The sequence below is a fragment of the Thermobia domestica genome, unplaced genomic scaffold, assembly GCF_964235325.1.
Source record: "Thermobia domestica unplaced genomic scaffold, izTheDome1.hap1.1 HAP1_SCAFFOLD_228, whole genome shotgun sequence".
Lineage (NCBI taxonomy): Eukaryota > Metazoa > Arthropoda > Insecta > Zygentoma > Lepismatidae > Thermobia > Thermobia domestica.
The window spans coordinates 287,063-313,684 of record NW_027655947.1 but is presented as its reverse complement, the minus strand read 5'-3'; the positions used below and the strand labels follow the sequence as shown (position 1 = coordinate 313,684).

Genomic DNA, 26,622 nt, shown 5'->3' with positions numbered 1-26,622 from the left:
CACCAACACACAAACTTATGCGTATCTCCGAGCGGCACTAAAGCACAAACACCCACCACTGCGGAACATTGACTTCTCTAACGCACGCACACGAACTACGCGTATGAATAAATGTTATCTATTGATGTCGAAGAAAATCTGATGGCTACCGACTGGCACCAAGAGAGGCAGTAGAAGGGGCAATAAAACAGCCACTCCGCCTACTATACTGACCCTACATACGAAAGTACTTGTGGATCGTAGAAGATTTACTGTACTGCCATGAAAAATCTATATTTTCAAACCTCTGTTGTACGCCGATGAAAATTGGCGAGATGGGGAAAAAGACAAAACATTTCCTCTCATTCTCTTTTCGTTTGGTGGCTCCCCCCCCCCCAACTCATTTTACAAGAGCAACTCTCCATCCCTAACCTTCCTCCTTAAATTCGAAGATGACTTATTTATGGCACAAGCCACCAGGCCTGACAACGGCGTTCTTTGTATACCAATTGCAATCGGGTTGAAACAGAATAAGAAGACAAAACCATCTGGTTTATTCTGATTTATTTTTATAAAAATACTGAAGGAGTGTAGTTGGCAAAATAAATGAAATGTTGCTTCCGACAAAGTATTTCTCATAACTTTAGTTTGTGGCCAAAGTCTGAATACGATAAAACAAAAACAATGTTTCCATGCATTGCTCGTTTCTTTATATAGAAGCATTTAAAACACTGGTGAAAGTTTCAGGGGGAGCTGAAGGTAGCCACAGGGGGGGCTCAGCCCCCCCTCGCCCCCTCCTAGCTACGGGCCTGGTTATACCTTATATCGTAAACAAGAACGAAGATTTTGCGTTGCATCGATGCAAACCGTTACGGAATATGGCCATTTCTTAGGCTTCCTGCAAAAACAAAATGATCTCGATATGATTCTTTTTGTCAGAGAGGCTGCAACGGTGGTTGTACGATTGTAAAACAAAAGCGCTACGATCAGCGATGATTGTTTAGATTCGTCATGTGTGCTGTAATCGGAGATTTTTGTAGTATTAGTTTATCAACAAGAGTCGTTGATAACTGTACATTGAAAATGGGTGGATTAGAAAAAGGGAAATATGTACATTACAACAGAAAAATTCTTTAAACATATTTTACTTTATTTATTCTTTTTGATGAAATGCATTGTTGAAGATGAAAGAAAAATGAAAGAGGTTTCTGCTGTTCGCTCCCGTTTCTCAAAATTGACATCAGAGGTTTGTAAAATAAAAAATATAAATAAATAAATAAATAAATAAAATAAAATGGTAATAGTATACATGAGAACCCCCTGATCTGCGTTTCTTCTGTGTTCTATTACCACTTCTACATGAAATATCAAATTTTCTACGTAGTGCAAGCTGCATCAGTTCCCGAAGGAGCAGGACGCTCATACTTTTAGGGATTATTCATTGAGTATGTACGGACTTACAAAGCGGGTAACAAAGCGACTTTTATTTACTTATCGACTGATACGAAAATAAAAAAGGAACGTACCTGTACTTTATATCTGCATGCATAGTGCCCTTGTACTTTATCTATGGCTATATGTGTGTGGGGGGTGGGGGGGGGTGAATTTAACTCGTATCGCATGTCTTGTGCACATGGATACTTCTTACTATTGCACTACGTAGAAAATTTATGGTATTTCATGTAGAAGTGGTAATTAGAACACAGAAGAAAGGCAGGTCAGGGGTTTCTCATTTATACTATTATCTAGTTCATTTTGGTTTGGGTTGGGTTAGGTTAGGTTACTCTATGTTAGACTATATTAGTGTAGGGATCCAGCATAATTTCGGAACAACTGATAGAATTTCGCTTATTTCTATTAAGATTAGGTTAGTATAAGTTAGTTTAGATTAGGTTAGATTATGTTTAGCCTAAGTATTGCATTTTCCATTTCTCCCATAAATTTTGTATTTTTTACGTACTTCTGGACCCCGTCTGCTAAACATTTACCAATTCCGATAAGTTCAGCTGAGCCAATCCTGTGTACTGTGAAAGAAACCAACACAAACCTAACCTAACCTATTCATAAGTTAATATTGCCATATTGAAAAACTGGCGGGGTTTAACGGAACAATGCATAGGTTTCATATTCCTTGAGCTACTCTGTGTAACTCGTTATAAAATATTAACAACTGTTTGTCTCACAGGGGGAGAGGTGTATATTGACGATTGCTGTTTGAGTTGTGGAAATATTACAGCACTTGACTCATGCATATATATATATATATCCCGCTTATGTGGCGATGGTAGTAGATTTAAAATATATGAGTTTATGATATTAGACAGCGACAAAGCTAAGCTTAACCAGGTCATTACTATTGTATCACCGGACCACACAAAAGGGGAACATTATTTAGTTTCTCCCTCAAAAATACTAGGTTGTGGCCCTGGATCACTTGGTCGTGATTACTGATCGAAATACAGTGTGGACGTATGGCATAACGAACCAGGTTGTGCTAGGTAGCCACTAAAAAGCACGAATGCTATTTAGCCGAGTCAAAGCAGGATCGCAGTAGGGGACCCGAGCAGTAGCGAATGGGTGCGTCCTTAGTGCAGGCGCGTCTGCGGCGATGGGTTTTCGCATAAATGAGGATTTAGGAAGAACACTTTATGTATCATAAAATGCATGGTTTATGTGTTGCACATCTTTGGGGGAGATACTAAATGCCATCAAAAAAAAGTAACAAAATGTACTAAATTAAGTTAGATTCGATTATGTTTGGTTAGATGTTCCTCTTATTTTCTGTAGTTTCAAATCACACACACTTTCGATAAATTGTTACCCTATTAATTAGACCATGCCTTCCCACAATTTCAACAGGTGCTTCTTATTTTTGTATAACTCGATAAAACTCAAACACAATCTTGTCAATTACGCACCATTTCCACACTGCCTTTCCCGTAATTCATAACAAGTATATCTCTCCGTCTCCATATATAGTACCGCTTACAACATCTAAAACAACTAACAACACCAAGTATTCTTAATTTCAACTATTCCCTTCACCTGACTTTCACTCACTCTTCCTCACAAACCAAAGTAAATTCTCCAGTTCATCTGGTAAATTTTCTAAAATTGGTCTGACGATACAGCAGTTAACCCTTAGCTGACCTTTAACTACCTAACCTAATGAATTTTACTTACCAGACTTCATTGAAAGCGGTTCAGTAATAGTGATAGGTGAAATGTAACGAAATCGAAATTGTGTGCATTTCATGCTTGTGTAATCCAATAGACAAGCCTTATGTTTAATGTTGTAAAGGTAGACATTAATTACAGCAAAAGTAAATTTTAGCAAATTGTTCTGGTGTACCATTGAACTTGGTCAACATAAGAAAAAAGTGTTAGGTTTCGCATAATGTGTCCTAACCTAACCTAACCTACCCTAGCAAACCATAACTTTTGTGTGGATTCCTTCTTTGAAACTTATGCCAAAAGATATACACCAGAGGTGGCCAGCGTGTAGACCGCGTGTAAACATATAGTTCTACTAGCAGCATAATTTCTTCCTTCCTTTATTTATTTATTTATTATTTTTTAAAAAGGTGTTGAAGAAGCGGTAACTCAAAAAGTGTCGGTACGCCATTTTAACCTTTTGTATGCTTTGTCGATTAAAATAGGGTTTTCCTAGTGCTGTTTAATCGCTAAAGCATACTAATTATCTCCTTACAATATTTGCTGTAAGCGACATGGCAGTATCCCACTTAATACAGATGTAGTTGAAGGGGATAGGTGATGATGGATATACGGTTAAAAAGCAAGTGCAAAGACTACGCATTAACCTGTGTGTGATAAGTGGTCACTCTAAACTTGCTTTGAATCTATTTCGGTTCAGATCAGAGAGAAGTTGGAGTGTCAGTGCATGCGTAAGAGCAGGCAAATTAGTATATGTGCGAAAAACACGGTCATTACAAGCTATCTTTATATTGCATTTCCATAGTATTGAACCCTACTTTTTACGATGTTTCTATGCTCACATATGACTTACATGGTTGGCGACTACATAAGAAAATTTCTATTCCTTCATGAATTAATAGATTTTATCTAAAAATATTCTAAAAACAGATGACCTATTCTTAATCTATATCAAGACTTTTGTTTTCCTCATGTCACTACCTGCTTTTGCTACCATTGAGTTGGAGAAAATTTAATTGGTTATGTCCTCTTCAATTCCATTTAACTTGAAACATTCAACTAGTACTACCCAAAACTTGGCAATCCGTTTCGCAATTCCTAATCTTTTTCCAATATTCATTGCGTTTTTGCATATGTTTTCATCTCGTTGCTTGATATTTTCGTGGCTTCTATCCCGGTTACGTCCCGTTGCGAGTTTCTCATGCTCTAAAAGCAATGAATGATATCTACTTCGAAGGAAATTTCACGTAAGTTCACATGTCATCTCCTTTATTACTTAATGTTTAATTCGCCTTCATAAATTTGTTCCTGGGGGCCGCGGTGGCTCAGTGGTAGAGCGTTCACCTCTGATGCTTGGGGTCCCGGGTTCAAACCCTGCTCCCGCCAAGTGAACTTTATGGTGGACAAACACTGTGTGCGTGGGTTTTCTCGGGGTTCTCCCGTTTCCTCCCACATTATTCATTCCACCATTTCATTCATCTCCCATTATCACCGTCTCCTTTAGCCTAACCGGCATAACCGTGGGACGTAAAACTCCAAAATTTCATTTTTTTTTTTCATAAATTTGTTCCTTATAAATATGATTTTCGATGTCGAGTGTTCAGTTTTACCTGTAAATTTTCCACATCATAGTGTCTTCAGACTTAAGCAGAACTCCTTTAAGAATTACATTTTTCCTTTGCTCACCACTAATGAATTTTATTTGTAAACTTTCGAAAATAATTCGCAGTAGTTTTGACTTCTACTAAAATTAATTAAGTGTTCTGGTTTATACCTTTAGCCCAAAAGCCAGAAAACTGTCTTTGAGACCTATCATTAAGAGTACTTTCCGATGTATCAATTGCATTCCAAATCTCATTCTGTATTTACGAGGTAGGACTAGAAAGAGACTGATCATGAAAAACTCACCACATTCCATCTAAATGTTCGATTTGTTGTCTGAATCCGTTACTTGCAATCTGTTGAAGAAATTGAAAATTTTAGCATTCAACAAAATATTCAGAATTTAGTTATTGTAAATTCTAATATATTGATAAGATTAACATTCCTGAACTTTAGAAAAATGAATAACTTGATATCCTATTAATCTTATTTTTCAATTATATTTTCAAAGTGATTTTAAGGGCACCAAAAAATTATTTTTTAAAAAAAGAAAAACACTCTGTATTTACATGCGTACATTCCTAATGCGCATTAAAAATTCCCATTATATACGGTAAGACTGTTAATTCACAACAGACCTTCAATTCACTCTTATTGTGCATAAAGAGTTTTGAAACTAAAATTTTGTTTGGAACTTATGAAACCAACTTGAAGTGGTCTTTGTAGACCGAAAGTCGAATTTTGTAAATGAAGAGTGATAATTTTTGATTCAAATTTATGCAAGAAACAAATTATGTACGTTATTATTATTATTATTTAAAATTTGTATCTTGTCTTTCAGGATGCGAATTCTGGTGATGCGAAACCAACAATTATAGACCCAGTTGAAAAGCATAACGGAGGTAAACATTGTGGAGGTCCTCCTCTTCTCAGTTACAATGATGCACCAAGTTATCTTAAATTTAATCCTTACATTCGATCCGGCTATCGAGGTCATTTATCTACAAAGATGTGTCTGGAAAGGTTAGTAAATAGCTATTCTGTACTTTTATATTTACTTCTCTTAGTTTCGTAAGTCTGATTTTGAGTGAACTTCAAATTCAAATGTGGGGGCGCGGTGGCTCAGTGGTAGAGCGTTCACCTCCGGTGCTTGGGGTCCCTGGTTCGATCCCAGCTCGCGCCGTGTGGACTTTGTGGTGGACAAACACCGTGCTCGTGGGTTTTCTCGGGGTTCTCCCGTTTCCTCCCACTTTCTTCATTCATTTCTCATCTTCACCGTTACCTTTAGCCTAACCGGCATACCGTGGAACGTAAAACTCAAAGATTTCATTTCATTTTTCAAATTCAAATGCAAGACTTCAGTTAAAGCATCATTTTTGTAGTCACAAAGCATGTCTATCGTAGTTCTGTTGGTCAGGAAAAGATACGAAGCAAAAGTGCTTGTAACCTGAGAAGTTACACAAAATTCAGAAATATGTATTATTATTATTATTATTATTATTATTATTATTATTATTATTATTATTATTATTATTATAAATTTAAGGCTTGAGACTATAACCAAAATTCATTAGACGAAACATTCATGAAACTTAAAAGACGGGCCTGATACGTGCCTAGTTTTCGTAATTAGTAAAGTTAATTAAAATAAGAACTAAGATAAAAGTTCGTTCGAAATTGAAGCTATGATTCTTGATAGGCAATTTAAAACTTTTGGACACTGATTCATAGATGGCAGAACATAACTGGCCATTTTTATTCTAGTTTGTAACGATTGTTCAATTAACTGGTGTAAGTAAATCAGAAAATATGTACGAGTAACTTGAAATCGACCATACAGAATACTCCAAGAAGTAATTTATATTGCCGGAATTTTGAGCTACATTTTACCTGAAATGTCGGCACGATAAATTACTGCTTCTTCGGAGCATTTCTGTAGATAGTAAATTTAATTCAGAACACAGGGTTTTACAACAAAAAAACTTTTTTTTTTAAAAAAAAAAAGAAAGAAGAATAAAGTAACTCATGGTGTCAGGTCTCATGACCTCATTGACCATCCATTCCTCATATTTAAACTACAGTGTGTCTAATATGCAATGCAACCCGGTGTTTTGGATAGTAAAACTTTTGAACCTGAAGAGATACACAAATAATGGTTATACCAAAATGAAGCTTTACTCATGTATATATTTTTAAACTAGGAAGTAACGATTGAAGTGTACTATGAACCACATAGTATTGCCAGATGTAACCCAAGGTGTAAATCAGGTTTTTTTTTTTTTTTTCAAAACATGTAAATTGACTCATAACTCATACGTATGGGTGTTCTGTCGTTAATTTTCAGTTTGTTTAGTTGGAGTAGCTTGGAAACTGTGAAGCAGAAAAAAGAATGTTTCATTTCCACCGATAATTAATCTGATGAGTCCTCTGTACGGAGGAAATAGGAAAATCGTAGTTTTTACAAATTGATACTCTGAATTGGCAACACTGCTGACGTTTCAGTGCATCAAAAAGTGTGTTAAGGATCTGTCTACATTATGCAATTCCTGAAAACAACGAAAAAGAAAACTTTGAAATTATCATGATAAAATTTTTACTTACATGCACCCGGCAACACTGTTACTATCACGAAATGAGTTATCCACTATATAGCAGATGCTGGAAGTGCCCCAGTTTTGATTCAAGCAATGGTTCACACGTTTCACCATGTTAGCAGCAACTTTACGAAGAGTAGAAGTGTTATTGTTCTCAATGGCACTGTGAATGTTCGTTTCCAGGTCGTGTATAGTTCGGTGGACCGCGGTGGCTCAGTGGTACAGCGTTCACCTCTGGTGCATGGGGTCTCGGGTTCAAACCCTGCTCCCGCCAAGTGAACTTTGTGGTGGACAAACACCGTGTGCGTGGGTTTTCTCGGGGTTCTCCCGTTTCTTACCACTTTCTTCATTCCACCATTTCATTCATTTCTCATAATCACCGTCTCCTTTAGCCTAACCGGCATAAACGTGGGACGTAAAACTCAAAGATTTCATTTCATTTTGTATAGTTTGAGAATTGTTTTTGTATACCCCTTGCTTTAAGTAACCCTATAGAAATGAATAGCAGTATTGCCAGGTATATGTAAGTAAAAGTTTCTTTTTCGTTTTTTTCAGAGATTGCATAATGTAGACCCATCTTTACCACACCTTTTGATGCACTGAAACATCAGCAATGTTGCCAGTTCAGAGTGTCAATTTATGAAAACTATGATTTTCCTATTTCCTCCTTACAGAGGACTCATCCGATTAATTATCAGAGGAAGTGAAAAATTCGTTTTTCTACTCCATATTTTCCAAGCTACTCCAACTAAACAAACTGAAAATTAACGACAGAACACCCATACGTATGAGTCAATTTACATATTTTGAAAAAAAAAAAAAAAAAGACTTACACTTCTGGTTACATTTGACAATACTATGTGGTCCCTAGTGTACTTCAATCGTTGCTTCCTAGTTCAAAAATATGTGCATGAACAAAGCTTCATTTTGGTATAACCATCATTTGTGTATCGCTTCAGGTTCAAAAGTTCCACTATTCCAAACTCCGGGTTGCATTGTATATCGGACACCCTATATAATGAGGTGGTGCTTCATCATGTTAGATGAATTATATCTCGTTAAAACAAGAGCAGTTTTCAGGTTCTGAAATAGTCACCTCTTGTAACATCGCAAGGTATCATTTACTGGTAACTGTTCCTTCGGGAAGAAAATAGCCTTCCACTTCAAATGCCACACCAAACCGTCATCCAGGAATGTTTAAATCTTTAACACTATACAACACGAAATTTGTCATTTACATCGAAGTATGTTTTTCTTATGTGATTTTGCATGAGAAAATCAAATCTGTAAATAGTTTTTATGTAACACATAACATTTTTTTAAAAAATATATACATGTTTGTAATTTACATAAGGTCAGTATGTACAGTACAGAATACTGCGAGAAGTTTTTGTAGGTGAGAGTGAAGTGTGCATAAGAAGAAAATTATTGCACATGTAATGAATGCTTATATAAACATCCTCCCCCACCGCGACTTTTTTCTTTTTTACAGAGTGAAATACGCTGTTTATAAAGGATGATTATTTATTCGCTTATTGCGCAATTGACTTTTTCTGTATGTAATTGAATTGGAAACACTAGTTTCCCATATTTCACCTCATTAGTTATCTTCATTGTAGGTGATAGCCCAATCGACGTCTAGTGATAAACCACTTACAAATTTGTTCTGCCTAATTGTTGCTGAGATGTGTGCTAGCATTTGAGTATATTTTGTATTACTTGTTTAATGGTGTTGTGCAACGAAAGTGGTCGGATTTGCCCAGTTTTGCCATTTTGTGATCATGTATGCTGTGCATATGTGATTCAAGAAAGTACGATATAAACGTTTATCTAACGTGCAATAGAGTCTAATGCCCTGTGCGTGCAAAAATAAACCAGATCTGATTTGTTATTTACGTTAATAAACTTACATTTAAGAACCAAAAATTCAGTCTTACACCTTTAGTTAATAAGGTTTATAGACTGTACTTTGGTTGTATGGTTGGTGACCAGGATAAATTCTGAGCACCACACATATGCTGCACTATATGCGTCAGGAATTTGAAAAGCTGGCTACGAGGAAAGCATATTGCTGTGCAATTTGCTGTTCCCATGATTTGGTGCGAACAAATAGATTATATAACAAACAATTACTTTTGCTTGATAGATTGAAGACCTTTTCTTCTATATGTAAACAGATTCAGTATCCAAATTAAAGTCAACTATGTGTCCAGTTCCGCACAATGATCTTTCAATAGATAAACTCCAAAGTATTACACCATTGGTTCAGAAGAATATACCCCAAACGTCCCAAGCAACAGGAAAGATGCAGACTTTCAGCTATCTACATCTCACTCAATATTCTCAGTCTCAGTCAATCGACATCTCAGTCATTTGATCACACAACAAGAGCTTAATGTTATAGAAGATTTAAAAAGATCCAGGCTTTAAGATTGTAATATCTTAGTTAAAGATGTTAAAATAAGTTTGATTAGAAAACGACAAATTCATTTTGCGAACTTTTAATAGAAATTGGAGGTATTGTTTATTGCAAAGACGTAATGGTTTGTTTCAGTTTTTGGAACCTGAACATAGTCTCGTTGGCTGGTGGTTGTTTATTGGTACTTCGAAACAAAGTCTCCATATTAGTAAGGAAACGTGTGAATTATAAATGCGATATTGGACTACATTAAATACAATAAAATTCTAACGGGACGTGTGTGGGAAGAGGAGCGGAGTAAGACCTGAAAGTTATTGGTATTCTCACAGAAGTGCAACGATGATACACCAAATGCTGTTGGTTTTAATATGACTAGGATAACCATATCGCTAGGCCCGTAATCAGACAAGATTTAATTCCTCGCACCAAGAACACACATTGTAAAACCAATTGTGACTTTTCAATATGTCTTTCTGCTACCATTACATATCAAGCTTGGTTTGATGAAGTTGTTTGTTAAAGTATTAGGCAGAGAAGGTATAAGTTTCCTGCGCCTCAAGGAAAAGTTCCCAAACATAAGTGAAGCATACATTAAAGAAGGAGTATTTGTTAGTACACAGATTAAAGCAGTCAAACAAGATGAAGTCTGAAACTAAACCCTCCGAAATTGAGAAACCAGCTTGACTGTCATTTAAATCGTTATATTCAGGTTTTCTTGAAGATGTAAAAGCTGAAAATTATTATTGCTGGAGCACATGTTGCCACACCGTCTGCCACTGAGGGTGTGCTGTGTTCGGTTGGCAACAGTTTTGAATATGTGTCTCAAGACGGCAACATTATAATGTTATTGTTCCTTTCTACAGAAACCCTCCACTTGTAACTATCTCCACGATGTTTATGATTGGTCCCTCTTTCCGTGACTTTAATAACCCCGTGACATAGCTTCCCTTTCAACACAAATTTCCACGTGGTTTTGAACTGTCAATTGCTTTCTAATTTTGATCGGAGTATAATTGTGAAAGATCGGGGTTTGGGGTCCTTCCTCAGAAATATCTTTTCAGAAAGCTAATGTTGTCTGTGGACCTCTTGATTATTTTATTCGAAATAGCATTACTTATCTTAATTTCTTACATTAATCTTCTATAAAATTTCCCTTTAACCTGAATACTCCTTTTTATGAGCACTAATAGGTATTTTATATAGCTGATTAATAATAACTAAAGAAACATTATTTCTTAATCTCCTTTTTCACTTATACTTTATTTTACTGCGATAATAGCAAAATTGGTCCAAGAAAAATATTAACACACTACTAATATGGATCTCATAAACATCCGTCAAAGATTAGAATTGGAGATCGTTCAATTATATAGTTTCAGTGCTATTGAAGCAAGTACTTGTTAATGATCATTAAATATGTATCCTATTGAATTAAGTAAAAATTATATATGTTTAATCACCGTTTAGATTATACGAGGCTTCATAAATTCATAAAATGATTTTCCAATTGTGAGATTTAGTTCCATGTCGCATAAGGAAACATTCGCCGAACTCCAAAGTTAATCTGCATAATTTTCATGTAGCACTTGCCAAAATACTGATCGACATGTTCTCTGTTTAAGATCGTGCAACAAACTTGTAAAGATGTTTTTCCACTTCAGGAGAACTTTATCTGGAGAATTTACATGAAATATGCACGTAATATAAGAAACAAAATATTCATTTTGTGCCGTTCTAACAGTTCGTGGTTGGTCCATTACAGATCGTATTGCTCAAATTAAATTCTCTGTTTAAATTTCAGTTGCTCTGCGTGTTGACTTTTGAACACCAAGAAATATCTGTCAAAGTTTGCAGTCACTAATTTTCTGCTCTTACTGTACTTCTAGCAAAGTTGTACCAAAAAACATGTTGTTCCTCAGTTAATTTATTTGTATCAAAAAGCATGTGGCTTTGGTTAATTTATGTAATTCAGTTTTACAAAGTAATTGGAAGGAACATGCGCACTTACTAATAACAAATTGATGGTAATAATCCGACATCGCAACACAAACAATATAAGTTTCCATGTTGTGAACTCCATCAGCTGCAAAAGTTATCAATGTGAACAAATGTAAAAACTGATTGGGGGGGGGGGAGGAAGCGACTGTTACCTTACCTTGTACGTGTTATGAATTATCTTTTTTAAGCCATCTTTTCTTTTTTAAGTAAAGTCGACGTTCAATCATTCTACTAAGGACCCCGCACTTTTCTTATGGAAAGTGGCTTTCGGCTAATGTTGTTGAAACTTCGCTGGTTGATAGTTCTTAACATGTGGATCAAAAGTCTCAATGGGCACAAAGACCGAAATCCACTCCTTCCCCCCAAAAAACCGCCTCCAAGTAGCTGGGGGGGATTGAACTGATTTCAGCATGTAAAACAATTTGTTGTTTTAATCAACTCAACAAGGACCTCAAACAACCACATGTTAGACTATCAAACTACCCCACTTGACATCGCCCTTTGCCCCCCACATCCCCCCCGCGAATTACCTTACGGATGTTCCATATTACTGTAGTTTATAGTTGCGCGTATGTGTTGAAATACCTACAGTTTTGGTCTCACCGACGATATAATGGGTTTCACGTATCGCTGATTACGAATCTGAGGTGAGAGTTCTAGAATTCAAGATGGATGATCAATATGGCGGATCAAAAACACGAAACTCCTGAATGTAGCCACAAATAGCTGTTTACTAGGGTATTTTGGGTCGTTGGTTACGAATCTGAGGTCAAAATTCTTGAATTCAAGATTGCTGATTCAATATGGTGGATAAAAACGTCGAAGCCACAAATCGTAGTAGACTAGAGTGTTTTTAGATCGCTGTTTAAGTACGCAACATTCCTAGATACTTCAGCCACCATGTAGAATTATTCTGCACCCTTGCCCTTTACCAAAACCCACCACAGATATCTTAATGCTGAACGGTGTTAAAATAATTCATCAATTATCTGTTCATTATTTTCATCATTTCGGTTTGCAGCATCTAATGTGGTACTTAGCAATGAGTCATCGGGATATCTAATATTCTGTAAATGTCGTGCATGGCCTAAATACCACAAGAAACTTGCAACGTGCGCACATGTACCTAATGTACAAGCACCGCTTTGACATGTACAGTAGTAACCTTGAATAACATTTTGATCATAATCCTGGTCATCTTCATCATTGGTTACATATGCTATGAAAACTTGATGCTTAGTTGCATTGCGGAACCTTGAGTAGAGACGTATGCGCAGGAATCCCGGTTCAGTTACGTTTTCGTCAAGCTGGAATTATCTCGTATTAGTTTATCTTGGACGTAAGAGGATGAGAGATCTACTTGATATGTGCCTACAGTCAAATCTCGTAAGTAGTTTAAGTACAGAGAAATCAATTAGGCCTTGATCATTCAGCGGTACCCATTGACCGTTCCTTCTAATAAGATTATCTACCTCCGCTCTTGCTTCAACAACGTTCGGCATGATTGACCTATTTCTCATTTCTCTAGCTAATTCAATGGTTGTATCTTGCATGAAAATAACGGGATGGTATCTGTTCAAAATAGCTCCAGCTATGCGATAGAAACTATTCAGTTTCTTTGCATGTTGCAGATTCAACGTCTGTGCTAGAAACTTAAAAACAGATCTTAGATGCCCGTTTCTTGCCTCGAGTATCAATCGACTTTTAGTAACTAGTCGAGAAGTATTCGCTTCTTTTGTTGATAGTTGTCTTTCACGTGGTAGTAGTTGTGCGGGCATTCTATGATCAATTCCTAAATATTCCAGTAAAGGAACTGCATCGCGGTATCCTCTGTCTACTAACACAATGACCAGGATTATGATCAAAATGTTATTCAAGGTTACTACTGTACATGTCAAAGCGGTGCTTGTACATTAGGTACATGTGCGCACGTTGCAAGTGTCTTGTGGTATTTAGGCCATGCACGACATTTACAGAATATTAGATATCCCGATGACTCATTGCTAAGTACCACATTAGATGCTGCAAACCGAAATGATGAAAATAATGAACAGATAATTGATGAATTATTTTAACACCGTTCAGCATTAAGATATCTGTGGTGGGTTTTGGTAAAGGGCAAGGGTGCAGAATAATTCTACATGGTGGCTGAAGTATCAAGGAATGTTGCGTACTTTAACAGCGATCTAAAAACACTCTAGTCTACCAGAGGTGGACTGGCTATGTAAAAAGGGCGCGGTCACATACTCTGGGAGGGCGCCGTCCATCCGAGGCTTTCGCTTGTATGGAATACCCCCTCCTAATAAAAGAAAGTGCCGGGGGCTTCCCTTGGAAAATTAGTACACAAAAAACAACAAAAGATTAAGTAGCTATTGCAGTTAACTACGATAAAATTATACAAATTCAATATTTTCATAAACAAACAAAGAGACTTTGAGTACTAAATATATTAGGCCTATATAAATCAGCACACTTTAACTGAGACTACAAAAATCACACCAGTTGTTTAAATTCTTCGGCTACATTTGTTAACAGTCTAATTATAACTAAAGATTTGAGTTAAGTTTGGGGCTTATGCTATTTTTTATACTTCCGTCCTTTTAAAGCTATGTTCATCATGACATTAACTTATTTTTCACCTATTTTTAAAACCGTTGATAAAAAGTATACATGAAACATTTACTACAAATTAACAAAAGTAAATTTAGAATTATATACCTACCTAGTGAAAAAAGAAATTCAAAAACAAAACTGGAAAATGAAAGTAAAGTCACTGCTTTATGCTTGAAGGAGCCTTCGCATCTCCTTGCTTGCAAATAAAATTGTCTATTTTGATCAGAATGTCTCTTTCTGAGTTCATCAAGAACAATGATTCCAGTCTGATTGATCTGTAAGTCTTGAACGGAGTCTTGTTTTTATGTATGTGAGCTTTGAAAATGCTCGCTCACAGGACACTTGTGTTGCCGGTAATGTATGAAGATACTTATAAACTTTGAATAATTCTGTGTAGAGTCTTGAGTACATATTGTACTGCAGAATCACATCGAAGGCGCACTTAAAGCAAGAACTGCACTTCATCACATTTTATAGACCTTAAATCCACAATATCGTCAGTTGGCCCCAAATATTCCTCCTCATCCTCCACGAAATCTTCAGAAAACTTGTCCTCTTCAATCAAATTTTCAATCGTACGAACCTCAACAGCTTCTGGATTCTTTTCTTGGTTCTCATAAGGGGATTTTGAAAACTCTTCCCACATTGATGAAAACAAAAGAAGCTCTTCTTTAAGTTTTCCCTCTTCACAATCAGGAATTAATTCAGTGATTCTTTTCAGTGACAACGAAGCCAGACTTAAACTCTTGAACTTCTTAGGATCAAAACACTCTAAATCTAAGTATAAGCTTTGATTTTCAGCAAATCGTTCCTGCATGCTGTTAGAAATTTGGTCTAGAACAGTTGAAAACGGTTACTTCAAATCCGTATTTACTGTCTTCAATTACTTCATCAGAAGCTGATTTCCCTGCCATTTTCTTTCTTTTTCTACATCTTACCTCAGGCAATTCTGTTTCTATAATAACTTGTTCTAGACTAGGAACATCTGTAATGAGTCCTTCAATACTATTTGACATTTCTGTTGCAAAGTGTTCTGCTGCTTTGCAGACTTTGTCAAACTGGTCCCTACTTCTTTCAACTTATTTTGAGTTGAGGATATCAGGCGCCATGCTTGGACATGTCTAAGTTTTCTGTTTGCAAGTAGTCTGATAAAGGTGTGGTATGCTGAAAAATCAATAAAAACATCATAGCCATAATGGTAGTCTCAAAGGAGCACAACTTTTGAATGAGAGACATTGCATCATTTCTGACTTTGGAATTGAATTCTTGCGAGTTGCCAATCACACTTAAAGCTGCTTCTGGCATCCTTTGAGTTGGGTTCCTAGTAATGAAAGTGTCCAAATATTTTTACAGCAGCGTTGCTTTTATTTCTCCATCGAGTTATCCCAATAGCCTCAAGACGGATGCTTGGGTTTTGTTCCAAGTACACCTCAAGTCGTTTCTGGGATTCTTTCAAAAATATCTGAATTTCCTGGAGAAGCCCAAAGAAAGATATATAAACACCCAAACTCGGCCAAAGGGCAAGGCCGTAGGCCGAGTAAAGACTGGATCTGGGGGCGGAGCAGTGGGGATGGTAGGGTTGATATATAAAAATCATCCAAAACGATCAATATTAGAGTCAAATCTATGAACTTCAGAGTCCCTAAGATCATTATAATGATTCCCAAAGCCAAAAACAGAAAGAGCGAGGCCGCAGGCCGAGCAAATACCGGGGTCTGGGGCGGAGCCCTAGCTGGCTAAAGGCTAGCGAATTTATAAAATAATTATGTAGCTTTTTTTTAAAAAAAAAATGTGTTCAGAGAGGAAACTGTGCACCTTCCCGAGGCTAAGACGGGTCTTAGCCCCTCCCGAGGAGGGCGCAAAGGCACTTATGAGAGGAGGGCGCAGCGGCCATCGGGCCGGTACTTGATTATGGCCAGTCCACCCCTGTAGTCTACTACGATTTGTGGCTTCGACGTTTTTATCCACCATATTGGATCTGCAATCTTGAATTCAAGAATTTTGATCTCAGATTCGTAACCAACGACCCAAAATACCTTAGTAAACAGCTATTTGTGGCTACATTCAGGAGTTTCGTGTTTTTGATCCGCCATATTGATCATCCATCTTGAATTCTAGAACTCTCACCTCAGATTCATAATCAGCGATACGTGAAACCCATTATATCGTCGGTGAGACCAAAACTGTAGGTATTTCAACACATACGCGCAACTATAACTACAGTAATATGGAACATCCGTAAGGTAATTCGCGGGGGGGGATGTGGGGGGCAAAGGGCGGTGTCAAGTGGGGTAGTTTGATAGTCTAACATGTGGTTGTTTGGGGTCCTTGTTGAGTTGATTAAAACAACAAATTGTTTTACATGCTGAAATCAGTTCAATGCCCCCCAGCTACTTGGAGGCGGTTTTTTGGGGGGAAGGAGTGGATTTCGGTCTTTGTGCCCATTGAGACTTTTGATCCACATGTTAAGAACTATCAACCAGCGAAGTTTCAACAACATTAGCCGAAAGCCACTTTCCATAAGAAAAGTGCGGGGTCCTTTCTCCTCCGTATATCTATTCTTGCGTAGAAATTTTCAGCGAATTATAGAATTTACTTTAACATTAAAAGTACTATTGTGCTCAAATGTTTACACTAGTTGTATAAACTCATACAGTGTTTGGTGATATTGATTGAAATTACGAACACTCGATGTACGCGTCACCTGTTACGCAGGAAATATCAATACGGTAATCCAGCTCCAACCCTACCTTGTGAAACGTATCCGGTGTGATGAAATTACTGATGCGTTCCTGAAGCTCTTTTAATGGTTGTGGAAAGGAAGGTACATAGACCTGGTATTTCACAAACCCCCAGGGGAAAAGACAAACAGTGAAGTCCGGTGATCGTGGGGGCCACATGCAAAGATTTTGGTCTTTGGATCCAGCTTGTCCTATCCATCGGTTTAGAAGGTTATCGTTCAGAAAGCTGCGTACGGATTGATACCAGTGTGGGAGTGCTTCATCTGCGAGCTAGCTTGACACGTTGATTTGCACGGGCTACGTACAAAATCTTCTCTCTCATGCTACAATGAGACCGATGGGCACCCAGAATATCCATTTCTTGTCACAAATATTTTGTGCCAACTCAAAATGAATTTATGTGTAAATGGATCAACATCAAATTCCCGTTTAAATGCACGCTACGCTGTCACACACTGCTTTTTTTTTGGGGGGGGGAGTTCTCTTTTGCACCAGCTTCTTTGGTGCGGGTTGTCGAAGTCACAAATCAATTTTATCAGTGTTTAAGTGAGTATTAATTTTATAATATCTTGAAATTAGGGAGTGTTTTTATGCTTACCGTGTAGTGTGGAATACTAGAGTAAGGAAAAATGGCATATTAGAAAGGAATGAAGAGAAGCAAGGGAATGAAAAAAAACCGGTATGATTGGCTTCAAAAATCACAGACTGCGGTCATGCAAGAACGTAATCATCTGAAGAAATGTCATATGGTATGTTGTTGGAACAAATTCTGATAAGAGAACTAGTGTGATTTTTTTTTGAGTTTTACCTTGTAACCTATGTTATGTTTTCCTGTTATCCTCTAAAAAAAAAAGTGGCAAGGGTATCGGTTAGCAATATTAAGCAAATCTAATACAAGTCATGATGCGAAGAAAACATTGGTTTTTCAATTACTATGAAAAACTAGCGCAATTGCAACAAAATTCAATTTATCAAGAAATTTGAAACATTTAAAATGATATTTTAGAAAATAATCTTGTAAGTCCTTCTGAATGATTACCAAATGAAGGATCAATACCACACTTTCTCAATACTTGATGTCCATACGTATTTTCAACATATCGTATTTTTTATTTCGCAGTTGTCTACATGCCGATGTCATAAACTCTTCGTTCGGTTTAAAACTTACGTGTCTTTCTATTTTACTAGACACATTTATTTTTTGTCTTTTTTTTTAAGTTGTCAATTATTTTTGTATTTTCTGATTTTTAGCGCTTTTCCTCATTCTGTTCGTGGATTCAATTTTGACTCAAATACCAGAAAAATAGTGTTTGCATATTTCTTTCAATATTATCTTCCCATATTATATTGTCACAGTACTACTACTTCTAAGTATGTATTATCCGTGAACTCAGATGTTAAATGAAAGATTTAAATCTTAAATATGGTTAATTTCCTTGTGAAAAGTTAGGTAATGTATTGTTACTTGGTAAATTTTAAAAGCTCTACTTTAATTTCTAAGATTTATAAAGAGTATGTGACATTGGCTTGAAACTAAATAGGAGAAAACAAAGAGAAAATCTTTTAAACACAATCTCAGCATCTGAACACTTCTCACAGTGAATACAGTAAGTTGTGTTCAATAAAATCTTAAATCCAATTCTATTTTCCTGCTTGCATTATGTTAGGCTTTCGGCATATATGGTCATGTTAGCCTGTCACGTGAGAGATGATGTCCTTCGGGGATCACACTGCCCGGGGAATTGGGAAGAAAGAAACAAATGGGGAAGAAAGGAAGCGGCCTAGGGCCATTATATGAGATACTATCCCAGCATTTGTCTGGTATGAATGAGGGAAACCCAGGAGAAACCTCATTCAGGACTGCTGGCCTGAAAAAGCTGTTACAGCCTTCCGACTAACTGTTCTCACCGGGAATTGAATCCGGGACCACTCGCACTAAAAATGAGACTACGCTACGCAGGACTACTTGTGTTAGTAGAATATGTGTTTTGATATATAACTTTGCTTAAAATGCTTCTGAGGGCTAAAATTTGTACGGCTTAGTTTGCTATAGTACTACCTAGTGATTAGCTTTTGATTCGTGTCTGTTTCTGTATTTAAAAGAACAGTAAAACATTTCCTTGAGGCAGATTACCTAAGTTACTTCCCCTTGCATTTTCTCTAATTTTATTTACTTATTTTTGGTTATAATGTTCTATGTATTTTATATATTGTGTCAGATGAATGTATTAAATGGTTAAGTGTAAAACAAGGCAAATTGCCTAAACTTCGCTATTTAAAATAAAAATTAAATTGATTTATTTTAATTATAAAAATATATAGTAGTGATACTTTGCATAATAATTCAATTAAATCAAAAGTTCAGAAATTAATAGAAGTACTTTTTAAAAGCATAATAACAATTATAACGTAGGACATGATTTCAATAAATATTATCACAAATTTTGTGCATTTTTGAGGTAGCCTCATGTTTGTGCAGAGCAATTAGTAGTTCAGAGCTCCTTATACCATCTCTGCCTTTACTTTTATATGAACTTATGGTATGAAATCTAACTCATATTTTAATTTAGACATATTTTTAGTTTTTTTTTTTTTTTTTACCATATTCTGATCGTTTTTGAATAAGTTGAAAATGACGTTTAACAAAAGTAAACTTCTTTTTCAATCACAGATACTCCTATAGTTTTTGAATGAAAGTATAGCATTAATGTGCTGTTTTTTCTTTCAGTATATTTTGGTGGTCAAACGAGACAATAAATATTTGGAGTCATATATTTGGCTGGATGCTATTTCTAGGACTGACGTTATATGATCTTATGCTTTTAAATATTCATGCATCTCTGCTGGACAAATTCATTGTTGCATTGTTATTAATGTGCTTCCAAGTAAGTATATCGCACTTTTGAATTTTTGTGTTTGTACATTTATGTTCAAAATGACTTTAAAAAATATTTTTAAGAAGTTGTTGAGTGACATTACTACGAGAAATGCACTTCATTCGAAAACTTCATTTTTCACTACTTTTCCTATTTGTTCTGTCTATTCTTGCATTAGCTTTAGAGCCAACAAAATGGAGTAAATTTTAAAATCGAACAAGCGCTGTATGCAATGATCTTTATCAATAACAACTTTGAACGAGTATAGTCAGTTACTTAAGTTTGTTAAAAAAATAAAATAAAATAAAAACTTAAGCAAAAGAAGAATCACAAACTATATATATTGAAATTATTAATCAAAGATTAACTTTTCTGTTTTCAAACAGAATCTTAAATCAGACGAAATCTTCCCTTCTAAGTTTCAATCTGATATGTAGGTACTGGTCAGTTAATTGCTAATGAAATTTGTTATTTTTTTCTTCAGTCGACAATGATGGCTGTTTAAAATATATGTTATTTTTTTCTTTCAGGTTTGTATGATATTATCTTCCGTATATCACACATTTTCTTGCCGATCAGAAAAAGATTACAATTGTTTCTTAGCTTTTGATATGTTCGGAGTATCAGTAAGCCTTCTAGCTATATATATGTCTGGGATTTATTATGCCTTTTGGTGCCATCAGGTAAGTACAATCATCAAATGTATTAGTGTACCTGGAGAGATTCATTTTTGTACGTGTTTTTTTTCTTTCGTTATGCATTTGGCAATAAGGTCTTCCATAAATTTTATTTTATTATTATTTTTTTTTTTCGCGAATAAATTACTTTCCTAGTCTGTTACTAATGTTAATGTAATGTATTATAGCAGATGGCCCAAAACCTAGTCTTGTCCTCGTAACTTCTAAGACGATTGCGCAAATAACTTTTGAGCAGTCTGTATAATGTCACATCTTGATGTGTGATGCACAATTAAGCCATTTGAAGGATTAAGCTGCTCTAACTTTTATTTATTTTAAAAGCAAAACTGAGATTGAAAATTGTATTTTGTTGAAGTGTGTTAGCATTTGCAACAGGACGCAATTTCTCTTCAGTAAAATAATGCTTGATTTAGTTTTAACACCCCTTCCATCACCAAGCTATATGAGACATGGATTTACAGCTTCCCATGGGATTTGAATCCTATGAGAGCCCATCGGGAATTAAACACTGGATTTCCGCGCCGAAGTAGTGTTCCGAAGGTATGACTGCGACGGAGTTAGCTGACTTGTATGATGATAATGATAATTAATTTCTAAAGGAAGTTCAATTTGTTAAAGATAGTTCGAAAATGCTGAAGATTTCAAAGCTCTATCTTAAACCATATGCGTTTCTACAGTTAATGTAGTGGTATACAATGTGGCGACTAAACCCAATATTTCATTCAGTGTTTTGGACAAACCATCAGATTGTAGCAAATCATATATGTACATACTTTTGTGGTGCCGTTCTTTTTATAGTGTGCCCCGCTAGCGAACGAATTGATATTATATTGAAAGTGATACTGGTCACTAATTAATATGGTAGATCCCGACAGTTGCACACAGGGTAGAGCTTCCGTAGTGCTTTAATATTTATTCAATATGATGGATTAGTATTAAGTAATACGACCCTTGTTCTAGTTAAGAAGAACGTCAGTTTAAACCATGTAAATGTTAAGAAATTCAGTAGTAATTAATAAACTTCTCACCTTAAATATTGTTCCTTCCTCATGTGTAATTTATATCTTTTTCCACTATCTCATATGCGTCATTTTCGTCAGAGTCAAGCAAGCTTAAGTCGTTCTTTTGTGCAAGGTTTTCATATTGTTCTTGTATTTCAACAGTGGTAAAATAATCAATATTATACATTGTATTTTATCGATACTAGTAGTTTCAAATCTGCTGGGCCAGGTACATCAAACTACTAGTATCGATAAAATATATTGCGCAATATTAATTATTTTACCGCTGTTGAGATATAAGAACAATGTAAAGAATGTGTTAAAGGAAAAACGCTTGCGTAGCCATGACGAGAAGTGCTTGAATGACGCATTTGAAATATTGGAAAGAGATATAAATTATGTATTGGAAGGAATATTATTTAAGTAAGTAGTTAATTAGTTACTACAATATGTTCCATACGCTCAGTAAGTAGTTCAGCAGTAATTCAATGAGATCATTCCACATGACATTAATTTATACAAATCGTATTACTTACCTATGATGCTAAAACATTTGATAAGTTTCAACATGAATTATCTCTCTCATCAAGAAAGAGTTGAAAGAAAGATTATCTTTCTTCCGTTTTATATATACTTACTTATATATATATACTTAGAAAGTATTATATATATATATACAGACAGGATGAAAAAAAAAGTCCTAGTGAACACGGGGGATATTCCGTCCTGTTTAGGAGTAACAGAGTGTCGAAAGAGTGGGAACATGAAATTCAGAGGCCAACAGCTTAAAAACAATACATAATAGAGAGTGCGGTTAAAAACGTCACTTAGAAAGTCATACCTACTCTATTGAAAAATGCATGTTCGAAAACGCAGCTATGTGTGTGCACGGGATTCCCCAAAGGAACGGAGGAATTCCTGGACATACTGTAAAGGAAAGAAGTGTCACAAGTTGTTAACTCCGTGCGCACACGTAGCTGCGTTTTCGAACATACATTTTCCAATAGAGTAGGTATGACTTTCTAAGTGACGTTTTTAACCGCACTCTCTATTATGTATTGTTTTTAAGCTGTTGTCCTCTGAAGTTCATGTTCCCACGCTTTCGACACTCTGTTACTCCTAAACAGGACGGAATTTTCCCCATGTTCAGTAGAACTTTTTTTTTTCGCTTCTTTTTAGATGTACTATCATCCGTCCAAGTTTGTCCACGTAGTTACCGTTCATCCTGTCTGTGTGTGTATATATATAATGTTTCTTGATGTGTATGCTCAAAGTGTATATAATTATGTTCTTGTCATTGTTAATAAGTTGTCCTAACATCAAGTACAACACAGAAAACGATCTCAACAATAACAAAGAACGTTAAAGAATGCATGGCAACGTCTTGTAAATTAGAATTAATAAAATAGTTTAGCTTGGAAGCGTTCTAATTTTGTTTTATTAATTCTAAATAAGAAATAAACATTAAAAATGGCATATGAAAGCTTAATATTCCAGTGCACGAAACGTGTGTATTTGAAGAAAAAAGAATTTCTTTATTATTGTTATCATTGAGATTTTTGTGTGTGTAATTAGGCAAATAGTAGTAAAAGGTCCCACTCGACTCGGTTTCCGTTTTAAAGTTTTAAAATGACTGTATGGAAATGAATATTATTATCTCTTGGGAAGTATCGTAAAGTACGTATTCGTAGATTGAAATAACATTTGAAAAATTATTGCGAAATACAGTAAATTCGCCTAAAAGATAATGACATTAAAGTAATTTCAGTTTAAAGAATAGTGCTAAACATTAGTAATAGTAAAGGAATATTTGTATATTTCAATGAAAAAAAAATCAAATACATGGCTGTTGATGGTAAAAATAATCGACACTTTTAAAGTTATAATATCTTTTTTTCCGATTTTCCTGATATCAGAACAATTACAAAATATTTATTATTAAGAAATGTGTAATATGTGGTTTGTTATTCCGTATTCTGTAATTTCGTGATAAACATTAATATTTAATATTTGTTTAACTTAAGTAAGTAATTCTACTTAACTTTATGTGTACATACATTATGATGTAATTAATCAATTCGTTTACAACTATTATTGAGGTACATTGTACGAGGTATGGGCTTATTCAGCTATCTACAAGATCAGCTCAACATAATACCTATGTAAATTTTTGTTAAAACTGATTTTGTAAGTTTAGTAATTGGGAATGCTTTCTTGTTACAGGAATGGCAACATTTTTATCTTATCTCAGTTGCACTTATATTTGGCTTTGCTATGATGCTTCATATTCCACGGTTGAAGATAGATCCAAATATTAAATTAATAGTTTTTGTGTTATGGGCTCTATATGGAGTAGTGCCTACTCTTCATTGGACAGTTATGATGGGTGGATTAGAGAATCCAGTAGTAACGGTATGTATATTTTACATTAATTTATTCTCTTTCTTTTAAGTTGTTCCGTTATATACCTAGGTAATAAAGAATCTGTGTGGTGCGTCTTGGAGTAATAGATAACTTACCTGCGTAGCGCTTTTAGAAAGTATCTTCGTAATTATTTTAGTGGCCTCTACTTCTCTCTCAGCCAATGGAAGTCAAAAAGCTGGAATTGATATTGATGAATTTACATAAAGAAGACATGTATTTCTCTAGCAGAGATCGCTGAGTAGAAAATAGCTTCGAACTAAGGTATTAAGATTTTAAAAAACTATGTATTAACACGAAATTTAGTATAAACATTGAGAATTATTTACATATATACAAATTCACATACGAGAAATTCTACAGGCGCAGCATCGGCGAGCGTGCTGTTTGTTTCATAACTTTTTAGTCAAACCTGAATTGGAAAAAAAGTCTGAAATAGGAGGGAAATTTATTGGCGTTAAGATTCTTATTCTTCGTACACTCATTTGTCTTTTTTGCATACTCTTTTATTACTATAGAAATTATCTAATTTTTTTCCATTACCATAGAAATTATCTCATTATTAAAAATTGCAGTTATGTTGATGGTTACTAGGACTGTTATAGTTGCGTAGATGCAGGAAAGTATAGCATTGTTGCATATTTTATGAATGGTTGCAAATCATGATGAAACCACTTATTCTTAGAGAAGTTTCATTGTCAAATAGAGAAATTGACAAGTACGCAGATGTTAAACGTAGAAAAAAAAATTACAACAAAGTTTGATACTAAGGATTATTTTGAAGTTGTAAGCATGAACAGGACTCAAATGAAGGCTCTCTGTGTTGCTAATTCTACGCTATTATTATTCTCCGAATCAAGCTTAAAAATTTAGTGTTTTCAAACGAAAGTGGATCCAAAATAGATACCATGCCACTGGATCCAAGAGCATCTTAGGTTTAGATACATTTTTGAAGTTTTTCTTGATTCATGATCTGCAGTCATTTAAGCATGAAAAATGTTTGAATACCCATCGCGTACGATGTAATCTCTAGAAATTGCTGACTCATAGTAATAATTTTGTAACGAATGTAGAAATTAACAATTTCCGTAAAATTACACTGAAAGATGATGAAACTTCGAAAGTTGAACGAGTATTAGTTTAATGAGAATAGAGGAGTCTCCATGAGTTCCTGCCTTAACCTTATGAATTGGACTACACCGGCATCCCTTCTGAAATAAGTCTCAAATCTTTGACTGACGTCTGTGGATACTGTTCATAGTCAATTTTATGAATAAAGACCAGAACGTACTAATTGTTCGCTTCTAGAATGAAAGCAGGAAATTGTTTATGAATATTTGCTATGCTAGAAGAAACTACTTTAAAGTCATTAAACATTTATTTATTTATTTTCTTAAGAGTTTCCCGATTAGATTGACAGCAATCTGTGTATTTAACTTTCTCATATATAAATATATTTTGACTTACAGTTAAAATTTATTTCCTCGTAGACTGAAATTTTTTAAATAAACTAAATTTTGTGTATTTTTATTTTTGTAAACTTAACTTGCTTCGGTGATTTGTGTAGTCATTTATATTGTACCTTTCAAGTACATTACATATACTTTTCGTTAGGGAAATATAAGCAGGAAAACTTAAAATAGGCAAGAAAAATGAGTGAAAAATTTTACAAAATACTATCGAAGTATATGCATCGTAAAAAAATTTGGTTTCGATAATCTTTTTTAAATTTTCCAATCATTTTCAAAGCATCTCATTTCGTACTTAAATTTTCCTTGTCTCGTGACGAAAAGTACAAATAGTGTACTTGAAAACTAGAATTTGAAACATTATATGCAGGAATTACTGAATCGTTCACCGAATTACAGTATTTTTTTTTCCAATAGCTGCACATGTGTAATCATAGTTATATTTTATGAAACTTATTTATTTATTGTTGTTATATTTCAGCTATTGTTACCAAGAGTTTTAGGAATGTATGGTATTACTGGGACTGCCTTTTTCTTCTACATATCAAAGATTCCTGAAAGATTTGTTGCAGGTAAGAATATTGATAATAGCAACACCATTATCAATGTCTAATTAAGAACTTGGAAATAAGGATTATGTTTGTGTATTGCTTCACTGTGAAACGCATCTTTACGTGTAATCCATCCCTGTTCGCTTCTAATTGCATTAGGAGCGCAGACGAGCTCGTGTATGTACCTACCTAAAGGGCTCTAGCCCACGAATTGTGTACTCTGTTATTACTAACGTGGTGTCTACACAGGTAATGTGAGCCACGGAGCCCATCTTGACTCATCCAGCTTGAATTAGCAGCAAATTAAACCCACTGAGCAGAGGTTTCAGCAGCAACATGAAAATGTCAATCGATATTCCAGCCTAATTATGTCACGTAGAACGATGGCTGCAAATGGCCATTATTTGTCAGTGACGGTCTGACAATATTACGTAGTTCGGCATGAGAATTGGTAAAAAAAAAAAAAAAAAGCTTGTAGTAACCACC

At 35.2% G+C, this 26,622-nt stretch overlaps 1 protein-coding gene across 1 annotated transcript in view; it reads left to right on the top strand.

Moving 5' to 3' along the window:
• Positions 1-955: 955 nt before the first annotated feature.
• LOC145676576 (progestin and adipoQ receptor family member 3-like) overlaps positions 956-26,622 on the top strand; it is a 42,126-nt gene continuing 16,459 nt past the window's right edge. Inside the window, exons 1-6 of the mRNA XM_081747413.1 lie at positions 956-1,225; positions 5,597-5,778; positions 19,849-20,005; positions 20,527-20,679; positions 23,919-24,107; positions 26,067-26,157. Coding sequence (XP_081603539.1) covers positions 1,088-1,225; positions 5,597-5,778; positions 19,849-20,005; positions 20,527-20,679; positions 23,919-24,107; positions 26,067-26,157 — 910 coding nt within the window. The 5' untranslated portion in view covers positions 956-1,087. The remainder of the gene's footprint in view (positions 1,226-5,596; positions 5,779-19,848; positions 20,006-20,526; positions 20,680-23,918; positions 24,108-26,066; positions 26,158-26,622) is intronic.